Raw genomic sequence first — 21,290 nt, 5'->3', positions numbered from 1 at the left:
GATGCGGATGAGAACGACGCTCGGGACGCTGCACCCTACACCAGAGGCGTACTGTTCTCGCGGCATTAGCATGCACACTGTAATCAATAGGCCGTCGACGAGCAGCGTCGCTGCTCTACCACGTGCACAGATCACGCCGTCGCTATTTGAGTGACATCAGCAAAACATTACACATACGAGCCAGGAATAAATTAAAAAATCTAATAAGAATTCACAAATTTTTATTTGCGGGCTGTAAATTTTGATTTTCTGTTGGCGGCACGGAAAGCAATGCAGGGAAAAATATTCGCTTTCGGGAATGTGGCCGAAAATAAACTAAATAGTCACTTGGCCTGGTTTAAATTTCTTATCATCCTCAAATTGGTATTTGGTCCTTAAACGTGTAGGTCTGGCAACTTGAAGTAAAATTTTTATGCCCAGTGTTTGCTGAAATTATAATTGATCGTGTAGGGTCCTCCAACACCTGTCTTTGACCGTGAATATTCCCGAAGGACTAAAATGTCGCAAACTAACACAACACGACGTGGATAACATGGCCTTTAACTTTTAAATAAGGTTGTTTTATTTTTTATTTACAACGATAAGCTATAAAAAGGTATTTTATATGACGTGAGGGTTAAATTTCCCCTCTGCATGTTTTATGGAGTTTTTGGGTCATTCTGGTTAAGAATAGAAAATACATAAGGCAAAAGCAACAAAATTTTGTTTTTTTTGTAAGATCTGCTGTTTGGTTCTCAAAGCTTGTAGCAGCCCCCATTAGGTTGATGGATGTGTTTGTCGGAGGGCAGATAATGGCCTAAATTAGATTATAGAAGGGACAGTGGTCATCGCCGATAATTCTCCAGAACGGCACCTATGAGGAATCCACTTGGCCGTATATTCGAATCAGACTAATTGATCCAGACTAGGCCGGTCAGGCATCAGAAATGAACGCAATGAAAACCCGCAGATGGCAAAGCACCAGCGGATTGTGTAATTCCGATGGAACGTAATTCTGTTGGAAAATTGGTGGCCGCATACGCACGTGCAAACTCCGAAGGGATTGAACAAAACCGCGCAACTGGAAATTATATTAAAGTGTTCTATCTACGTGTTATATCTAACTGCGAATCATCTCCCACCGGCTTACTGCACAAAACAAAGTTACATTTCGTCGGCACAAATTAAATTTTAACAGAACGTAATTGAACGCTGAATGGCGCTTTATACGTTCTCTGCATTCCACTTATTTTCGGCTTAATACAGACACCGCAAATGAATAGGCCCGTCATGTTCCACCAACAACAAATTCATACCAAGTCTGAAAGAGACACGTTCCTATACCACAATCTCGCTGACTCTGTAAACTTTTTAACAGACTTTCTCGATTCAAACTTTTTCTTTTTTACTCCGAGCGGGGTCCAACTTAAACAATCGTTTAATACTAAATCCGAATTTCTAAAAGCGGCTAAAACTATAACTCCACTTACAAACTGGAACAATGCACTCAAATTGATCATAGATTCATTACAATTCTTACAACTGTACGACTTTTTTAATGCTGATAAATTCAGGGAAATAATAAAACAACCCAGACAAATCAATTATATTTACATTTTAAATTAAGTAGTAACCATGAAAATCCTGAAAAAATTAATTCATTCTCTTACCTAACAATAATAAATAACCAATAAATCACTTAACAACTAAATTTACTTCTAGAGAATAAACCTAATCTACATCACGTCGGTTTTGCGTAAGGATTATAATACCAACTGTTCACTGCTTTACTGGGCGCATAAATCCGATCATGGTCATCTTCACCCCCAATCGTGTGGACCTTCACCGACGTCTTCTCATGGTCCTTCTCGAAAATCTTCTTCAACGCGACAGACCCAACAATAATCAATGCCATTTTGCTCGCAATCAAAGCCTTTGCTGCCATAACCGCCAAAGTCTTCATGACCAGCGGCCCCGTCATACCAAATATACCCAAAAGAACCATGAAGGCGTATCTCGCGTACTTTGCTTCTTTTTTCATCCCCCCGCCGCCGAAACCAAGACCGCCACCAAATCCACCGCCTCCTCCACCACCTCCTCCGCCTCCTCCTAATCCTCCTCCTTCACCACGACGAGCTTCACCATGGTCATCTTCTGTTAAATCCACTGAGAAGTAATGCGTGTTAAAAAAATTCGTGAACGCTGTTGATAGTCGACTGTAACCACTTCTGGGCTCACTTTGAAGAACGATTTGTTTGTTTCTCAGAAATTTTATACCATCGAATAGAGTTATATCCAAATCAATTGATCGTTCGATGGAACTGGCAGCGTTGTCGGCAAGACACGTTAGTTTGGTACGCGATAACGCACATTCTTTGAGAATATTTTGGACGGAGAAACTTGAGTTTGAAGACAAGCACTGAACAACACTTGCAAGTAACACTAGTATGCGAAAATACATATTGAGGCGAGAAAAAAACGCGTAATGGAACAGTTTAATGTGTGTTTCCTAGTTTTATAGCAAGAACAAGTTGTGCATGTCAGATCAGTGGAGCAAAACTCATGATTCTTGCGTCTTGCATGATCTTTATTTGCACTTATGTTCTATTTACCTACTCTGTAATTAGTTTATTAACACTAATCAAAAGAATATTAAGTGTGAATCTGAAATACACGGAATTAATTGATTTAAATCGAATGAGATGATGGCAATAAAATTCGTACCAATTATTGGAAGTTTCTTACGGCATTTTTGCATTAAGTGGAACGGTAGTTTATTCAGGCATTAAAAGTAGGTAACACTTATTGTTAATAAGGAAATATTAAGTGTGTTGCACGAAATCTAAACTCTTACTAGTGAAATAATAAATCTTTAAATAACGCGCTCTGGAGGCTCAAGAATTCAATTTATCATCAGTGATAAATTAAAATATTTTACATCAAAATATTACTTTTTACAGTAGACTGTTTGCACTAATTTATTGAATTAATTATTTCGAAAATGGTGGAGGCGCCGGGACCCAAAATTGTCAAATGTAAAAAATAAATTGATCTGATTGTTTTTAGAGCTGCCGTCACATTAAATTCAGCCATTTTTACTTTTAAACCATTTTATTGGCATGTCTGTTATCACTTTAAAAATCATCTTAGCAATTACGAATTAACTTGGTCTATTTTTTTTAAATATTAGACACATGCAACTAATATCCGGCAATTATAGTCGTTTTCTCACTTCAATTCGTAATTACGGTCATATTTCTTCCATGGCCTTGCACTTTTTATGCTTCGTGAAGTACTTAACTAGAACTACACGCACGTTTTCATGAATTCCAATGTGTTTCTTGTGAAAATTAAGTTTTCTTAAAATGTCTTTCTTGGTCAAGTCTAAAATAAGTTTCGCAAATAGATTTCTTTTGTGCTATGCGTAAAGGGAATAAATACAAACTCAACGATCATAAAACTTTATTGAAACATAGAGTTTCAGTTAGACCAAAAAGTGTATAAATCTTTTGAGAAATTCATGACACGATAAAATTGCATTCTTATGGCACTTCAATGTTGGAATCTACTTAGTTTACAAAGAATCCAAACTAAATAAATTGGTTTCCTCAAATAAGCACTTTGAAGCATAAAGAGGTCATAAGACTCATCCCCAGAGAAAATTAATATTATAAAAATATTTGTAGAAGATAATTTGAAAGTGCTTTTATAACTAACAATAAGTGGAAGCAGCCATTCCACGTCGACCTCAAAATTAAAATTAAAGAATCAGTTTTTTACTACCTTGGTACGAAACAGTAAACATGGAATGGCCGAAAAACGGAAAATTTGCAACGAAGGATTTAAAAAACGCTTATATCAGACAATCAATAAATATTTTAAAGAAATAAAAACAAATCTGACCATTTTTTACTATCTTTCATTGCATAATTCTCGTTTTCTACTTAAAAAAGAAGTGCAATGCTTTAAATGTGATTATTAAAAAAACTACAAATCCGAACATTATTTCATAATACAAGGTGTTTATAAATGTTTCTAGCATCAAGCGTGGCTTTGGAATTCCTGTCGTACACTATTTTGCCGCTTTGTTTTCATAGTGATATATTTCATAACTATCAGGAAAATTATTTATGTTACTTACTTCAATGACGTTTTAGTTACGGTTTTGTGCCCAAGTTTTCGATTTTCAGGTTTTAAACCACAACTAGAACAGTTTATTTCTCAAAAGTTACTTTGCTTTCATGTTTGAGGTTAACTGCAAATGTCAGTTGACAAATCGAAACCCATTTGTAATGAGCGGCACATTTCTTTGACGTTTCATAGCCATCCTTGATGCTAGAAACATTTATAAACACGTGGTATAATATAAATACATTAGTTTAATAAACCTACTGCAACCATAGTGTAAATTTTAGCGATGCCTAAACGTTTGAGGAACTTTAAAAATGATCTGCAAAATTAACTGCTCAGGTAATGCATATGTAAATAAGAATAAAGTTCGAAAGATACAACAATTAAAGTAATTTCACACTTTTAACTTTTGACCATGACTCTGTAGAAGTATAAAAACTTTGTAGTCGCCAATATCAGCATAATAATCGTACCAAATGGAAAAGCCTGTGGACAAAATTCAAATCTTCCAAGATTATTAACTAATTCCGTACGTGTATGTTAAACAAACTAAAAATAGTGGCAAAATAATAACTAATAATAATTCAGAATCAAATAAATTGAACCCCAAGCTTTTCCATTTTGTATTCACGAAATCGCTGTGCACATTCTAAGCTATTTATTATTGAAACGTTGCAAAATTGCATATCACTTTTTTTAAAGAGGACAACCCGTAACTACCTTTTTAGATTAAAAGTAATGAGTTTAATGTGGCGTTGTGAAAGCATAGCTAATATTAATCTAAATCTAAATCTAAAATCCAAACATCAAATTGATTAAGCAGATGATGGAAGATTTATTTATCACAATAGTGAACGAAATGAAATTCCTACCCCTGCAGAATACATTGTCTTAAATTAAAATATGAACAAAAACAAATTTTCTCTTTGGTTGTTTACTGTCCCCCTTATCACCATCAGCGGTGTTCAAAATAAAACTACATTAAATATCATTGAAATTGCGCTAAAATGAAGCTAAAACCAACCCTGATTAGCCCTAAAAGTAATAAATCTACTAAAATCAAAAAATAATCACAACCTTCTTACAGTATGTTTAAAGAAATGACGCTACAATAATGAACATTCCTTTACTGCGGTAATACTTGGAACATAATATCTTTTAACATAAGTTCCTTTCGCCGGTACCATTCCTTTCATAATCCGAATTGTGGCTGTCTAAACTCTCCAACGACGTCGCTGTAGAAATGTTATCTCCAACTTGTTCCCTCGCTTTTTCTATATCCAGGACCTGTTCCTTGAGGATGTTAACTGGAGGATTCACAGGAGACGCTTCAGCGGAAGCAGCTGCCAGCCTAATCAAATCTTTCTGGGATTCCCGAGCTTCCACCAAGAAAATACTTTCTTTGACTTCTTTACTGGAGTATTGATAAATTTTGTCATAAATCACTCCATGCAAACCTAATTCTTTCAGATGCTTAATTGTTGCGGGATCTGCGTTTTCGTCGCCCCAGCAAAATACTATCAAACCCGTTCTTTTCATGAACTGAACCTGAAAGAAGAAATACGTTAAAATCTTGTTGGGTTACAATAGTAGCTACATAAACATTAAATCTAAACACGTGTTCAACTATAACCTTATCCGTGTGTTTTTGTTTTAAAATAACCAATCGTATTGCAATCTTCGTTTCGCTGTTCAACAAGCATCATCAGGGTCTAATTTACGTGGTCTCTAGATCTTATAGTCCGTCGTTCGTAGATAAATCGACAGTTCTCTCCTGATACTTACAAAATCAATTGCCTATTAGTTTCCTTCATACTCTTGTTCCCTTGTATTTATATTTATGTGCATCAAGTTCTTCATTAACCGTTTATCGGCATATCTAAAAAATATATTCCTCCAATTATTCACAGTACAGCTTCACATTCATAGTGGATTAATCTTTAGATAGTAAATAATTTCGACTGGGTTACCAAAAGTGTCTCGGAATTCTTATGCCGGTTTTTCGTGTCAGTGTCACTCAATAATCCTCTTTGCCTTCCAGAACAAAATAGGGCAGGTTAAAAACTAACCTGACCTGAATTATTCTGAAAAGGGGAAATCGCGGATTTGTATCTTAATTTCACCAAGCGGCACCTAATTTGCGAAGGTATTATCAGAACTAAATAAAATATCATGCATTAATTTTGCAGCGCTGAAGCAAAAAAAAGGGAAAAACCCAACTGATAATTTCAAAATAAGGTTTTCGGGGGAAGTGATCCTAAATCAAATTTTACATCACAAATAATTATCTAAAATTTGGTAAACCAAGTTCTGAAATTATCTTCACAGTTCCAATTGTACAAAATTAATACTAAAGTAGTAAAAAACCCAAAAACGTTTCCACAGTTTCGTCTTTCGTCGCTATACTTACTAAAGATGCATCCCTCAGAATATCCTCCGTGTGCACACTAAGGCCCAACAATTCAACCATGTTGGCATACTGCACCGCCGCCGGAATGGACCAACACCTAGGATCTTTGTACGGGTCATAGATTTTGCTTTCTCCAATCGTCAAGAAAATCACGGGATATTTATTCTGTTTCATTCGAATCACAGAGCAAATATCTGGATTAAAACAGGAAAAAATGATCCTTCTTTCGCCTCCATAACGTAAAACCACTTCCAAAATTGTGTCTAGATACAAATTGATGTCAGTTGGATGGTACAACTCGTACGAGCCATCGAGAAGTTCCATTGTCCATTTGATTTCAATGTTGAAACCCACATGGGGGTTGAGAACTTCCAGAGCGTGTTGGAGGGTTGGAAACGGTTGGTGGTCCTCGAGGTCTTCATCGAAGAAACGGGGGTTTTTCGTTTTGCCCTCGCTCAGATGGTAGACCTGGATTTCAGATTTGATTAGTTTATGATTACGAGATAATTTTTATCATCGAGGTTGCGCTCAATGTTATACAAAGACCTTGTCCTTTAGCTCCAAATAAAAGACTAAATATATCTGAAGTACATAAGCAAGTGCCAAAAACTTTAAACAAAAAGTACGTAGAAACAGTATTTTCCCGTTGTGCTATTTTTAGGCCACAATTTCAAACAATTCCAACGTGAAAATAGAATTATATGAGCGGCCTTACACGACATTGCAAAAGTAAAGTAAAGAATCAGAAGTATAACGGAACATTCTCAAGGTCGGTTTGACTTTTTTTTCGCTCATTAGACTCATTACGAGCAAAACAATAGCTATGTAATAATTTTTTTGTAAATATTTATTTCAACAATGGAACGGGACAATCAATTTCTAATATTTAATAAATATTTGTGTTTCGTAGCTATTTTCTGCGCCGTTTGCAAGATGATGGCGCGTAATATAAAAACACCTGAATGAGTCAATGTCCATCCACTGGCAACGAAAAAATCGCGTGATAACTTTCAAGTCCAATTTCATCACTTGCCAATTACAGCGACCTCAAAACAACTCGTTTTCACCGAATAAATCATCAAATAAATCGTAGAAGTGTGCACAATTTAAATTCGCACACAAAGAGAACACCGTTTAATATCTCAAGTACCTCGTGATAATCATCGCAACTTAATAAAATTATTGAAAAATAATAAATGATAAGGACAATTCACTTTGACTTTATTATCTGAAGTGATTCTTCTGGATACAATACAAATATGAATGTAACGAAGTTCAGTTTTTATTTAGCTTGAGATTAAACAATTTTAATGTTGAATACATAATCTGTTGGTGCATATTCCGATCATAACCTTGGTTCCACGTGTAAATCGATAATATATCTAGCTGAAACTAGAACAACTGACATAGATAAAGCGTTCCAAGTTTGACAGATGTCCAGTGTCATAAGATAAGTTATGAGGATAATTAGACAAAAATAAACAGAATGAAAAAAAGCTATTGTATTGTAATTTACTTGTTAGAGAAAGAGATACGACAACACGTGTAATTTAATTCAGTGATTATGATGTGAGCAAACATGCATATTTGCACCACTTGTACTCAGGAGATTCTAGCTTGCATAAAATCATTTTGGCACATCAAATTGCAATTTTATGTCCGGTTATTAAAAAGTAATGATGCCAAAAATGCAGTTCAGCAGAGTACTCCATTTTAATGGTAGTTTAGTACCCTAGTTTTAAAGAAGTTCAAAGAAATATCTCAAAGATTGAATATTATTTTTTTTGATATACCGAATGAGCGCATGAAAGAAATACGAAGACATAAATAATTTGACAATTCTGCTGAAATATGAACTGAACGGTTGGCATTTTATTACAAAATGCAGACATACATGTTTAATTGAAAATATTTTTAAATTTCTTGCATCGGAAAACACAATTTTGTGACGTTGAAGGAATTAAACGCATTAAGTAGAACAATGCCTAACTAGTGCTACGTTGGTAAATAAAAATAGCATTAAAAGTCATACCAACACTTTAATGAGACTTTTTATGTCCTCAATCAATTCACGTCGAGATCATAAAAACACTTGAGAAAGAAAGACCGGAAAAACAATTTTTATCGGGATGATAATCGATTTATTATATAAATGATCAGTCCCCGAGTTATTGAGGCCGTTGACTGAAACTTATTGACATTTTGATCAATGTTATACTGTCTTGTTAACTTGAAATCGTCACTTTTTCGTTGCGTTAAGATCAAATTAATTTAACATCTTCGTTGTGAAACTGTCATAAAAACTAAAGCCTAATTTAATTATTCTCGTTTCAATTAATTAACAGGAAGACTATTTTTGAACAAGACGATAAAGTACTTGAAATGGACAAGTAACCAACGAAGTTGGACTCTGAAATTAGCATTATTATGACATTAACAGACTGCGTGTCGACCTTGTGTCTGTATACTAATAAAACAAATAAATAATACATAATTTTCCTCGGATTTAAAAGCTTCGGTCTATACACGCAGATGTAAAACTGCAATAAAATTTACCTTCAGCAATTGCAGCTGATCGAACGTAAGCTCCTTAACCGGCAACTCCAACATATCGGTGTCTTCCAACTGCTTCTTTTTCTTCATCGAGATACAAACGTGAAAATCGTGATAAATTATAGGCACTAAATCTTTGCTCAGCTGTACATCAAACTCTACAAAGTCAGCTCCATGATCAATTGCATTCTTCAAACTTGCAATAGTGTTTTCTCTAACTTCTGCACAATTCTGCGTCTTGAAACTCGACCCAGAGCCTCTATGTCCAACATCCAAGCCGGCTCTCGTTTTCTTCCAATGTCTGGCGTACGAAACACTCATATCACATTTAAAATTAGGCATTGGTCTAATAACAATATAATCGATCCGAATTTGGCCTAAAGGTCGATGTTTGGTGCTTGTTACAGGCAACACAACACTTCCTTCCGACGACTGAAGGACCGTTGGAAGGAGGTAACTAAATCCAGCATGATGAGGAGGTTCGTCTTCGTCTCTTCGCGAACTATAAATGTACAAGTCTATAAGGAAAGCGACGTTTGCTGGGAACAACACCGTGGATTGGAATATCAGCATGTCTTTTTCTTTGTATTCTTCTCCGAACTGGGGTTGATGATGGAAAGATGAGTCTTCACCGTTGAGACTCGCGACTTCGCAAAGAGCGTGTTTAGGGTTTTCAAACGCGTCTTGTGTATCCGCGCTTAGGGACTCTTCCAAAGCTTCCGACATGGTTTTAGGAACATTTGGAGGGTGGCGGGCCAACCCTACCGGAGTCACTTTGATGAAGACTTTCCGATTCGTGTACTTCGGACGCCACAGTGTCAAAGGGTTGTTTGAAAATTTCAATTGTATTACTGTCTCCTTATTCAACCACCCTCTATCCACCCTTTCGATGTTATCATTTTCTCCATAATTGTGAGGTTCGTCGGTTGCTGAAGGCGAGCGTTCTACAGGTTGGATGACCCGGGGCTTCAAATGTGCTTCCCAACTTCTTACAATAACTTGAAGACCGCTTTCAACGATCACACAGACGCAGTAGCGGTATTGTACGCTGACTTTATCAGGAATCATGAGGGAACTCGACCACACATCGGACTCGCCCTCTCGTTCCAAAGGGAGGCATTTCTCGGCCTGCCAAGAACCCAATTCTGGGACATTCCCAGTGACACATACCACTTCCTCGTGCTTTAAATCAAGGGCTCGCGTCCGGAACAGCCATTTCCTGGGGGGATATTTTGAACCGACCTTGCCTGTATGTTGCTGCTCCTCCCCTGTATTCGCTCGTACAATGGCGTTGTTGGGGTCTTCGAGGAAAAACCAACGCTGCATTTTTTTCTGGAATCGGACACGATTTCTCACAAAAAGTCAAAACTTTATTAGCAAGTGAATAAGGCCCGTTTGTGGTAATTATGTCGAAGGAATGACATATTGGAACGCGACTAATGTCAGCTCAACGTTATTAATGGGCAGCTGGACATTTTACACACGGCTTTACACTGCGAGGGTTTCGAACGAACGCCAATTACGAAACGAAAAGCACAAAGCACGTTGCTAACACCAGCTGACACTGCTACGTCTGTTCCGTGGAAATACGAGCTTGCGCGTTTTGTAGATAACGCGTTTTCATGTTTTGCGCATTATTTTATACACAGAACGACAAATCATTCTAATATCATATTTATGGTCAGCTTTATGTGAGGAGAAAGTAAGTTCTGAAATCATATTTTAACGATTTATTGATTTGGTCTGGATAATTTGTCGCGTGGGACAAGTTCAAGGAGTCCTAAGCTATCAATGGTGGCCTCGTGATATTAACTCAAAAATGATTGTGATGTAATTGTAAGTGATAATGATAAGACTTCTTAGCGCCCGTGTTTTTGTTTGGAAATCTCTGTTTAATAATAATGCCGGACTTTGGAGAAATCCATCAAATCAAGTAGGGTCAAGTTGTCCAAGAGTGCGCACATCGTTGTCATGCAATGGCCAAGCTATTTTAAAAATGTTGGCACAATATTTCTTGCTTTCGAGAGACCACTTGTGCACTTCTAGATCACTTTTTTTTGTTATTTTTTTTTTCAAATAACTGGTTATTTAGCAACTGCAATGTTTAAATTTCTGAAAATATATTGCAATAATTTATGTTTCTTTTTTCCCTATCAGAGGATTCACTCGCAACTGAATTAAAATATTTGTAATTAAACATCTAAAGATCAAAAATTCATGATACAAGTCTTGTCTTTGATTAAAGCGGTTTTTTTTTTATAAAATACTCTGAAACTCAAGATTTGGCAGAAAATTTAATTAAAGCTTTTAAAAAAAATTGAAAAGGATTCTCTTGTGATTTTTCCCTGAATTTAAAAAGATATTTCATAACCTCAATGTTACTTGTCACAATGGCAAAAAGAGATTTTTCTATCAAAGACATGCCTCAGAATTTCATAGGCGACAGAACAAGGTTTTTGTTCGATCGCAGATGTCATACTATTATATATTAAATGTCATCCTTATTACGTTTTTTACTTGTTTTAACTAGTTATTACAGCTTTCCCGCAGTAATAAGGTCACTGGCAGCGCCCACGTTACATTTATTTACATCAAAGATAACTTAACCTTATTTACATTTAGACCTTAATATTCATTGATTTGTAGAAAGTCACAAAAAGTCTGAACTCAATTCGTTTCCTGTTAGAATGGTTAGTGGGCCATCAGGTATTAAAATGAAAAAGATTCTCATAATATTTAATTTCTGTACCTATAAAAATTTATTTTAAAAAAGGAAATAATTCTTTCTTAAAAAATAAGTATAAAATAAAATGTCGTTGATATAGTCATTTCAATTATTATTTAACGCACATTAAATTCGCTTGAAAAATGAATATGGTACACCATCTTTACAAAAACTTACACTATACAGCATTATAAACATACCTAATTAAAGTATTTACACAACGTGCGACATAGGTATATACTGTACACATTTACACTAGTGCTAAATCACAATTGAATAAATTACAATGGATGACAACATCCTCATCAGAAATGTCACCGGCCAGGATCGAGTAAATTTGTACTGTAAAGCCGCTTTACACTCTTAAACTTAATGTATCACAAGAACACTTTTATTAAAACCGCGTCAGCAAATTATTTCGGATGTATAAAAGGACATTTGTCCATGTTCCTACAAAATCCATGATTTTTGACGTTTTTACAAAGTCTCCCTCTCCCTCCACCACCCCGATTGTTCCAATTCCCGGGTCCCGGACCGTTCATACGAATCCAGGGTCCGTTGTTATTGCCGCCTCTCCTAAAGCCCCTGCCGCCACCTCGGTTCATATTGAAATTATTCGGGGGAAACATTCCCATATTTGGAGGATTAAAAGGCATTTGGTAGTTCCCGTCGTTCATCATCGGGTTATTGAAGTTGTCCGGCCCTGGACCGAACGCATTGGGGTTGAGGGGTCCTGGGTGCATCATATCAGGCGGGGGCCCCATGTTGGGAGGACCCATCATATTCCCGTTCGGCATCATGTTAGGAGGCCCCCCAAACACGCCGGGGCCGTTCGGAGGCGCGAATCGGGGAGGAATCCCTTGGAATTGAGGCGGACCTGCATGAGGGAAGTTCTGGAATGGGATCGGCATGCTTGTGAAAATCTGTGGAGGCATGTTGTCTTGCATCGGGGGCGGGGAACCTTTCGGTTCCGGCCAGGGAGTGTTCCGCAAGTCCATTTCTTGACTTTCCGAGTCTTCTAATGGAATGATGATGGGGTCGCTCATTTGGTGGTTTTCTGGTATTGGTTCTTCGGGGCTGTCGGGGATTTTCCGTTTATCGAAGTATAAAGCTTGGAGCACACTTTTTTCGCGAGCGAATTGAATGTCTTTTTCTAAACTCTTACAACCCGGTGACGCTAACGGATCCGCTTGGTCTATTAAAAATGGCAACCTCCACAAGGTTTGAGGCTCCATTACGTCTTCATTCGGCAACTTCCTTGACATCTGTAAAGCTTCCCTCTCACTAGACATCTCCATCTTCGCCATATCCATAAAAGTCCTCGTCACATTCACTCTTTCCGTCTCATCCAGTTCGAAAAATCGAATTTGCGTTAAATTATTATCATTAAATTTGACAGATTTCTTCGGACCTTTCTTTTTGGTATAAACGAGAGCTCCTTTTAGTCCTCCTTCTAATCTAGGCCTCTCCACTTCCGTTTCAATGGGAGTACCTGAACGCTCCACATTTTCTTCTTGAGATTCTTCCTTGGAATCGTCAGTACTTTGTTCATTTTGTAAAGTATCTTGATAAAAGTTGGGAGCGGCAATGTTCTTCAGACCAATAGGAGAAGTAACAGGAGATGTTGGTGTTTGGGGCTCTTGTTGAGTTGTTGGAGAACCTGGCGTTTCTTTAGAAACACTCGGTCGCCGTTTCCGCTTCTTCGGTTCTTTCTTGGACGACGCCGAGGCCGCCAGTGCATCCATGAAGATGTCGCTTTCCTGAAGGACCGGCGCTGGAAAATAACGTTAAATTAGTGAAAATTAAGCGAGGAAATTGAAACAAGAATTTAATCACAAACATATTCTCAGTTACTATCAACATTTTTATGAATCATAGTGCTAGAAAAGAAAAAGGAAGAAATGTTGCATCGTAGTTTACTTTCTTCGTCTATTGCTAGAAATGGATCATGGAAACTTTTGGCTTTACATAATTTGGCCCTCATTTTATACAAGTCGTGACGTAATTTTTAGCCATGACGGTTTTTCTTCATTTGTTGTTTAGTGTGCATCTTTTACACTTTCTTTATTCAGTTCATTATGAAATATTTTGCTGTATCAGCATTCAAAACTAATAAAGTGATCACAGTCATTATCAATATGAATTTAAAGCGTTGTACCAAAAAACATTACTTTTATTTTATTATTTATTTTAAATGGTATTTGATGCTGAAGACTTTGGCAGTTTGTCTTGTTCTTGCAGAGGCTTAAAAGTACCCAACTGGTCTAAAAGTGGCAAAAGTTTCAGTGCCAAACACCAGAACTTAATTATTGAAAGAAATAATTGTGTAGTTAATGTTGTTAAGTATAAACCAATGACATCATTCTCTCTCATTCCAATTTGGTTCGTTTAACACTCTATTTTCGTAAATAAACATTGAATATGGTCACATGCCCTTCACTGCCGTGCAAATCCAAAAATATCTAAACTACGATTTACAACCTTGTGGTTTTATCGTTATCAATAATCGCATCTTTAGATGCATATTTCATCGGCATGATTTTACAAATATGCGGAAACGCGCTGCCCAAAGCACTTTGCGCATAATCTGCTCTACGTTTCGGCACTACTGTGCTCTTCAGATTGCACTGTGGTTAGTTCTTTTGTTACGTTTATTTGTACATCTTGCAGTTTACTGACTTTTTCCATACTTACGCCGGAGCCTTGGTACCTTCAGAGGCAGAGAAGAGCGGAAGTGTGGAAGAAGCCGTAAACAACAAAATGCTCTAGATGCTGGTTGACCACTGAAAAAAACTTTGCTCCAAAAATTAATTAACTGTCAAAACAGCGTAATACATCTGTTTACTTATTTATCAAACTGGACCTATCAGACTTTACGCAGCACTGAAATCTTGTGTTCGACGCCCAACCATAGCCCTTCAAAAATCACACCTTCACGTGGTCAGAACGTTGCACAGCTTTCACCATGTTACCAGTCTTGAAAACTGCATTTTAACGAATTTTAGGAAGGAAAGGGCCTGCCTATATACCTTAACTTTTGATAGGTCTTTTTATTTATTGTTTTAAAGTATTACAAAATTTACAAGTGGGAACTTACCACACGGCGCACCTACTGCAAAAAATATAGTATTTTACAGAAGTAAAAATAAAACACGATGCACTGGTCTTCGACACTCTTCACTATTGCGTTCGAAAATGTATTTTTAATGCTATACAAATTGGTACAACGTAAAAAATGCACGCAAAAATCACTATCCCTTTCCCTTTTAAGTAATTTTTCGTGCATTTTTAACACGATGTTGACTGTAACTGAGAAAATGTATAACAGAGAAAGACATAATCTGCGAAGACGTCTGCCATTCCCTGTAAGGTCAGTCAGCAAAGAAGAAAAACAGTGGTCCCGACAAAGGCCGCCTGTCCAACTTCCTCCCGCTGGTGGCCCTGTAAAACAAAAGAAACCCAATAAGTAGCTGTATATTTTAAACTTACGTTTTGGTTTTGGAGGAATCAGTTTGATGGCTCCTGGTCTCTCAGGAAGCTCAATCTTGAATTTCTTCTCCGGGGGCACCGGCAAATCTTTAACCGGTGACGGTCGCTTTTGCGGAATTGTTGGTAGTACTACCGATGGCTTCTTCGTGGGCCGCGGTGGAGGAGGTTTCGCTTCCTCTTCCAAACCTGTAGACCGACGCTTGGAGTTGAATACTTTAACGGTTTTTGGGCGATCTTCTGTATTTTTTCGTACTTCGATAGACATCGTCGGTTTCTTTACCTCCTTATTCTCTTTAGTTTTCTCTTCAGTCTTTTTAGGGATTCTACCTAATTTATCAATGCTTTGAGGTTTGATTTTAGCAAGAGTATCTTTATCTTTCTCTGCTTGTTTATCTTTATCTTTGTGACTACTGCTACTTGATTTCGCACCGTTGGCTTTATGCTTATCTTTTCGGTCTTTATCGCGATCTTTATCTCGTTCTTTGTCCCTACTACTACTACTACTTTTAGTACTACTTGATTTGTGTCTGTCTCTGTCTTTGTCTTTACTACTGCTTTTTGAACGACTTGAACTACTACTATGTTTTGATGAACTACTACTAGAGCGACTTTTTGATTTACTTTTGTCACTTTTTTTGTCGTCGGATTTCTTTTCTTTCGCGTCCTTTTTGTCGTCGTCTACAGGTTCGGGCGGGTTCTCTGTAGCTCCGGGCTCGTCAACGCTGTCTATAGAAGCAGTTCTACTGATTACTTGTTTACCGTCTCGTACAGTAACTTTATAAAATGTGTTTGTGGGTATAGAGTTATCTGTATCCTGGATAAGTTTAATTTGTGAACAGTCTACAGTGTCGTGACCCACGCGGTCTAATGAAGTAACGTCAGTAACACCGTCAGCCTTAATCAGTTCCGTTTTCGCGTCGTCAACTTTACTATTTCCTTTGACTATGATTAACCAATCATGAACAAGTTGCGTCGACAATTCTTGGACTCCTTTAAAATAACCTTTGTAACCACAAGACCAAGTGTTAAAAAAGCTCTTACCTTTAACTTCGTCTAGCCTGGACAAACTTTTCACCAATTTAGGAATGTTATTAGACTTCAACCTCTCTACATCAACTGGAGCGATTAAAAGCAGACTCAAGATCTCTTTAACAAGATCCCAATTAGAAATATGTATCGCATCTTGCAGCCAAGTATGGATCAAATTCCAACCCCCTTCAGCCATAAATAAATTAACCAAAGACTGTTCCGTATTTTTTAATATCAAGATGTATACACATTTACTAACTAACTTTTTGGAAAATTTTGTCATTAAGCTGAAAGAAGAAAGTACTATTTCTCGAAGTTAACCAACAAAAAAATTACTTACTTGACAAGACGGGGAACTTCGTCCTGGGACAGGATGCCCCCATCGGGGCTCAAAAGAACGGTCAGACATTTCAGGAGCTGCAGTGGATCAATGCGCGGCTGCAAAAAACACAATTTTTTAAAACACGAAACGTCAAAATGTCGCCATGTCAGATCAAGTGACCCAGAAATAACGCGATGACGTTGCAACATGGCGGCCAAATTACTAAAATGGGAACAAAAAAATTAACCGAAAAACACGAAAAAAATTGAAATTCAGACGTTAAAAGCTAGAGAATTCAAATTCTATCAAAACACATTGTACATCAAGAGGTTTTATTACGCACAAGTATCGTGACGTCTTACCATTTTTTATTATCCTATTTTTGTCGCACTACGATAAAAACACTACCATTGTCCCAAAAATGAAGAATTCTTCTTCTAATAAACGCAGCGTCTCACAAAATGTTCAATAAATAAACAACTAAAGCTACCCAGGTGAAGACAACGCCCTGTCCTCCATTACGTGTACAAGACGATGAAACGAAACCGTTTTTACTAGTGCAAATTCGTTTAAAACAACTTATCTGATTAATATAAATGATTTACGCTATTATTTCCAAATATTTGGATATAATTTACGTCAAATTCTTAAAGAAATTGTAGATTTTGTCACTAAAAAGATGCGAGATGTACGTTTTCTACCATGATTTGAGCGGAAATGAATCGATTTTCGACGTAGATGGAAACGGGAATAAATAACATGGCCGACTTTTGACAAAATGCGCATGCCCACTAGATTATTCCAGAAAGAATTTTACTTGCTGCGATTTTATTCAAATTCATTTATTACATTAACTTGGCTAGAAATTTTTCTGTATTTTTTTGTTAATTTTCTTAAAGCTTATTTTTTTTTTTAAACGAATTTTAACAAAACATCCGTTACGGAAACTCAGGGTTGTCCCAAATAATTTTAAACTTAGCATACCAAAATTCCCTAAATTATGTCCGAAAATTTTTTCGCAAACCGAGTTGTTATGTTGGTAGTGGCCAATTATCGCGAAAACACGAAGCGGGAAATCGAAAAAAAATATGAAAACTTTTGCTCGTTTCCGAGATGTCTAATTTTAGAAATGATTAATCAATGAAAGATGATTCAGAGGATTTACAATAACAATGAATGCAAGAAATTCTTTGAATCACGTTTTTTAATTCTTATTGTAAAGTGGAATTTTCAAAACCAATATGTTGCAAAATTGAAAAAAACATGTGAGTTTCATTATTATTCAATTGCGTAATTAATTTAATTTATAAATTTATGTTTGTACCAATAATTACGAAAAAATGCAAAAATTCTTCTCCCGCCACTTTTTCAAACTTTGCAAAAGCCCCGTGGAATCAGGAACTGTCACTCGAATTTAAACGTCAATTTTCTAACCTCGAAATGTCGGCCTCGTTGCTTGTCAGAAGTCTTTTTCCCAAGTCTTCATGGACTAGAACTCTTCTAACTTCGGCATCTTTGAAAAACACTCAAGAAACCACCAACATCTCTGAGCGCCCTTTGGAAGTTCGTGATATCACAAAAGACAGAACCAAGGAAGTCCCTGTAGAGACCAGCATCAGATATCTACAAAGTGCCGCCTATAAACAAACCTACGGTGAGCAGCCAGTGTGGGTGCAGTACCGAAGAAACCATAAAGGGGCGATTCCCCCCAGAAAAACCCGGAAAACTTGTATTCGCCAGGGCCAAATCTCGTGCGGCAATCCGTGCCCAATTTGCCGAGACGAGTACTTGGTTTTGAGCGAGCATAATGTGGAACTGCTTAGACAATTTATATGTCCACATACTGGGAGCATTTTAAGTTATTCTAAAACTGGGTTGTGCCAGAGGAAACATCAACAATTGCTGATTTGTATAAAAAGGGCTTTTGACTTTGGTTTCATCACTTTTGACGTGGCTCATCGGCAGTACGACTATTCAGAATATTATCCACAATTGAAGCAGTGATGGAGGCTACTTTTGTTGTGGTTGGAGGCGGCATCGCTGGTGTTAGTTGTGCAGAAACTTTGGCGTTCTTAGAACCAGAAGAAAAAATCATTTTAGTCAGTGAATCTTCTCTTATTAAAACTGTTACAAATTTACATGCAATCACTAGAACGTTGACGGATTTTGATATTCAAGAAACAACTTCCAGCTATTTAAGTGAAAAGTATTTGAATATCACAGTTCTACAAGAAGTCCTCTTGGAAATCAATGATGAGGAACACCTCATCATCACTTCATCTAATAGAATCAAGTATAAATTTTTATGTCTGTGTTTAGGGGCCCAGCCAAAACTAATCCCCCAAGCTTCTCTTTTCCCTCAAATTCTAGGAATTAGAGACACAGATTCTGTGGAAACTTTTGTGGAGAAGTTGAAATATGCTAAGAAAATCGTCATTGTGGGCAACGGTGGCATAGCCTCTGAACTAGTCTTCAAAGTCCAAAACCTAGAGGTCCATTGGGTGATTAGAGACAAGCACATATCAGCGACGTTTGTGGATCCAGGCGCTGCTGAATTTTTCCAGCCAGCACTCAACAGACAGAGTCCTTCTACAGAGCCCATCAGTAAAAGAATGCGTTACAATGAAGCTGAATTTAAGAAATCTGGAGCTGCTCTTGGTCCTGACTGGTACAAGAATCTTGTTATCACTGGCAACAAATTAGAGAATACTCGAACAGTAAACCTCCACTATGAATCGGAAATAACAGAAGTCAATTCATTAGACGACAGCGAATTTCCAATCGTCGTTACGTTAACTGATGGCGAAAAAATTCCTTGCGATCTCGTAATTTCCGCAACTGGCGTCCAACCACGCACCAACTTTCAGTCTAAAAACGCCTTCATCAAATCAGATAATGGTGGAATTCAAGTAAATGAATTCATGCAGACGTCTCTTCCGGATATCTACGCCGCTGGTGATCTATGCAACGCCAATTGGTCTTTAGCTAAGCACTGGATCCAAATGAAGTTGTGGACCCAAGCTAGACAAATGGGATGTTATGCAGCTAAATGCATGTCCGGTCATTTCAATAAGGAAACAGTTTTGCAAGACTTCTGTTTTGAAATGTTTGCTCATTCAACGAAGCTTTTTGGGTACAAAGTCATTCTATTGGGGCTCTACAACGGTCAGAAGCTTGGGACCAACTATGAAATTTTGCTAAGAATGACCAAAGAGAAAGAGTATATCAAGTTTGTATTGGAAGATAATAAGCTGCAAGGAGCTGTTCTTATCGGGGATACGGATTTAGAAGAGATGTGCGAAAATTTGATCCTAAATCAACTCGATTTGTCGCCTTATGGGGATGATATTTTGAATCCTGATATAGATATTGAGGACTATTTTGATTAGTGTAAATTTGTAACAAGGCAATAATGTAAATAAATGTCTGCAGTTATGTATTTTCGGTGATTTTCTTTACTAAAAACTGTTTATACTGTGATATCAGAAATTTGGCATAGTTTTAGTCATGAATTTTTGCAAAAATTTGCAAAGTTCGACTTTTGAAAAATCAAAGAACTATTTCTTATGTAAAAAATCGCGAGAAAAACGATGGCGTAAACCGCATCTCAATATCTAAAATAGTTTCCGAGATATCGAGCAAGAATTGTTTAGAACCTTCAAAAATTTGACCCTTTGGCGACAACCAAAAAATTCAAATGACCATAACTCAGTTATTTGTTGACGAAAATTGAAAATTCTCATATTTTTGGATTCAGCGTGACATTCTGCGTAAAATGAGACCCAAATTTGTTGAGGTTGCTTAATAAATAACGAGGCATTGGCCAAAAACTGTTCTGAAGACGTCATTTTAGGCTGATTTTCAATCAATGTTTTCAAAATGAAAACGACGTTTAATAGCTTTGAATTATACATCAGTCGAAAGAGGAGCTCGAAATCTATCTACTGGCTAAATTTGAGATCGATCGGACAAATAGTTTATAAGCTATGGCCGAAAATAAAAAAAATTATAAATTTTCATCGATTGAGTCGGATTTTTTTTTCGCGAAAAATCTAATATCGAATTTTGGGCTTTTGATAACATTTTCTAACGTAAAATGAACCGAGAAAAAGAATGGCGCAAACCGCATCTCAAGATCTCAAATAGTTTCCGAGATATTTAACTTTAAAAATTACGAAAAATGAGAAAAAATGAAAATCAACTTTCCGAAACTTTGATCGGCCATAATCCAGTTATTTGTTGTCAGATGTGAATTTAAATCCCAGATTTGGAATCTGCGGAAAATTCTGCGTACACGGATGTATAATAACTTAAGTTTGCTCTAAAAAATAAGCGAGATATCGATATCAGAAGTTTGGCATAGTTTCAGTCATGAATTTTTGCGAAAATTTGCAAATTTCGATTGAAGAAAAATCAAAGAACTATTTCTTATGTAAAAAATCGCGAGAAAAACGATGACGTTAACCGCATCTCAATATCTAAAATAGTTTCCGAGATATCGAGCAAGAATTGTTTAGAACCTTCAAAAATTTGACCCTTTGGCGACAACCAAAAAATTCAAATGACCATAACTCAGTTATTTGTTGACGAAAATTGAAAATTCTCATATTTTTGGATTCAGCGTGACATTCTTCGTAAAATGAGACCCAAAT

General features: G+C 36.8%; 5 protein-coding genes across 6 annotated transcripts; 2 read left to right on the top strand and 3 right to left on the bottom strand.

Annotated features, from left to right (window-relative positions):
- Window positions 1-1,601: 1,601 nt before the first annotated feature.
- On the bottom strand, window positions 1,602-2,443 carry LOC148175193 (uncharacterized). Its single transcript, XM_088036961.1, has 3 exons — window positions 1,756-2,443; window positions 1,679-1,685; window positions 1,602-1,623 (listed from the first exon to the last, which is right to left on the bottom strand). The coding sequence occupies exons 1-3, from the start codon at window positions 2,438-2,440 to the stop codon at window positions 1,602-1,604; spliced, it is 714 nt and encodes a 237-aa protein (XP_087893087.1). The 5' UTR covers window positions 2,441-2,443.
- A 983-nt stretch (window positions 2,444-3,426) lies between these two features.
- Window positions 3,427-10,685, bottom strand: LOC148175192 (glycerophosphocholine phosphodiesterase GPCPD1). Of its 2 annotated transcripts, none has more exons than XM_088036142.1 (3): window positions 9,077-10,685; window positions 6,521-6,988; window positions 3,427-5,658 (listed from the first exon to the last, which is right to left on the bottom strand). In XM_088036142.1, exons 1-3 carry the CDS (start codon window positions 10,397-10,399, stop codon window positions 5,269-5,271), a joined length of 2,181 nt encoding a protein of 726 aa, XP_087892268.1. In that variant the 5' UTR covers window positions 10,400-10,685; the 3' UTR covers window positions 3,427-5,268. The 2 variants fall into 2 exon arrangements, with proteins under 2 accessions (XP_087892268.1, XP_087892269.1); XM_088036143.1 differs by lacking the exon at window positions 3,427-5,658 and adding an exon at window positions 5,897-5,989.
- A 1,208-nt stretch (window positions 10,686-11,893) lies between these two features.
- On the bottom strand, window positions 11,894-17,388 carry LOC148175191 (serine/threonine-protein phosphatase 1 regulatory subunit 10-like). The gene is made up of 5 exons (XM_088036191.1): window positions 17,001-17,388; window positions 16,657-16,754; window positions 16,329-16,603; window positions 15,288-16,277; window positions 11,894-13,572 (listed from the first exon to the last, which is right to left on the bottom strand). The coding sequence occupies exons 1-5, from the start codon at window positions 17,001-17,003 to the stop codon at window positions 12,212-12,214; spliced, it is 2,727 nt and encodes a 908-aa protein (XP_087892317.1). The 5' UTR covers window positions 17,004-17,388; the 3' UTR covers window positions 11,894-12,211.
- A 604-nt stretch (window positions 17,389-17,992) lies between these two features.
- Window positions 17,993-18,642, top strand: mRpS18B (mitochondrial ribosomal protein S18B). The gene has a single exon (XM_088037307.1). The coding sequence runs from the start codon at window positions 18,079-18,081 to the stop codon at window positions 18,640-18,642; it is 564 nt and encodes a 187-aa protein (XP_087893433.1). The 5' UTR covers window positions 17,993-18,078.
- On the top strand, window positions 18,642-20,077 carry Pyroxd1 (pyridine nucleotide-disulfide oxidoreductase domain 1). The gene has a single exon (XM_088037306.1). The coding sequence runs from the start codon at window positions 18,642-18,644 to the stop codon at window positions 20,025-20,027; it is 1,386 nt and encodes a 461-aa protein (XP_087893432.1). The 3' UTR covers window positions 20,028-20,077.
- The last annotated feature ends 1,213 nt before the right edge of the window (window positions 20,078-21,290 follow it).

Source organism: Gnatocerus cornutus, chromosome 5 (genome assembly GCF_029298725.1).
Source record: "Gnatocerus cornutus isolate USDA-ARS CGAHR chromosome 5, icGnaCorn1.1, whole genome shotgun sequence".
Lineage (NCBI taxonomy): Eukaryota > Metazoa > Arthropoda > Insecta > Coleoptera > Tenebrionidae > Gnatocerus > Gnatocerus cornutus.
This window is presented reverse-complemented; position numbering and strand designations above follow the sequence as displayed.

Excerpts from the sequence above, each read along its gene's own strand:
- LOC148175193 (XM_088036961.1), bottom strand. The coding sequence starts at position 2,440 with ATGTATTTTCGCATACTAGTGTTACTTGCAAGTGTTGTTCAGTGCTTG.
- LOC148175192 (XM_088036142.1), bottom strand. The coding sequence starts at position 10,399 with ATGCAGCGTTGGTTTTTCCTCGAAGACCCCAACAACGCCATTGTACGA. Across the intron at positions 6,989-9,076 it reads ATCAGCTGCAATTGCTGAAG|GTCTACCATCTGAGCGAGGG; the intron begins GTAAATTTTATT and ends TCTGAAATCCAG. Across the intron at positions 5,659-6,520 it reads TTCTGAGGGATGCATCTTTA|GTTCAGTTCATGAAAAGAAC; the intron begins GTAAGTATAGCG and ends TTCTTCTTTCAG.
- LOC148175191 (XM_088036191.1), bottom strand. Across the intron at positions 16,278-16,328 it reads CAGGCTAGACGAAGTTAAAG|GAGTCCAAGAATTGTCGACG; the intron begins GTAAGAGCTTTT and ends GTTATTTTAAAG. Across the intron at positions 13,573-15,287 it reads GATTCCTCCAAAACCAAAAC|CGCCGGTCCTTCAGGAAAGC; the intron begins GTAAGTTTAAAA and ends GTTATTTTCCAG.
- mRpS18B (XM_088037307.1), top strand. The coding sequence starts at position 18,079 with ATGTCGGCCTCGTTGCTTGTCAGAAGTCTTTTTCCCAAGTCTTCATGG.
- Pyroxd1 (XM_088037306.1), top strand. The coding sequence starts at position 18,642 with ATGGAGGCTACTTTTGTTGTGGTTGGAGGCGGCATCGCTGGTGTTAGT.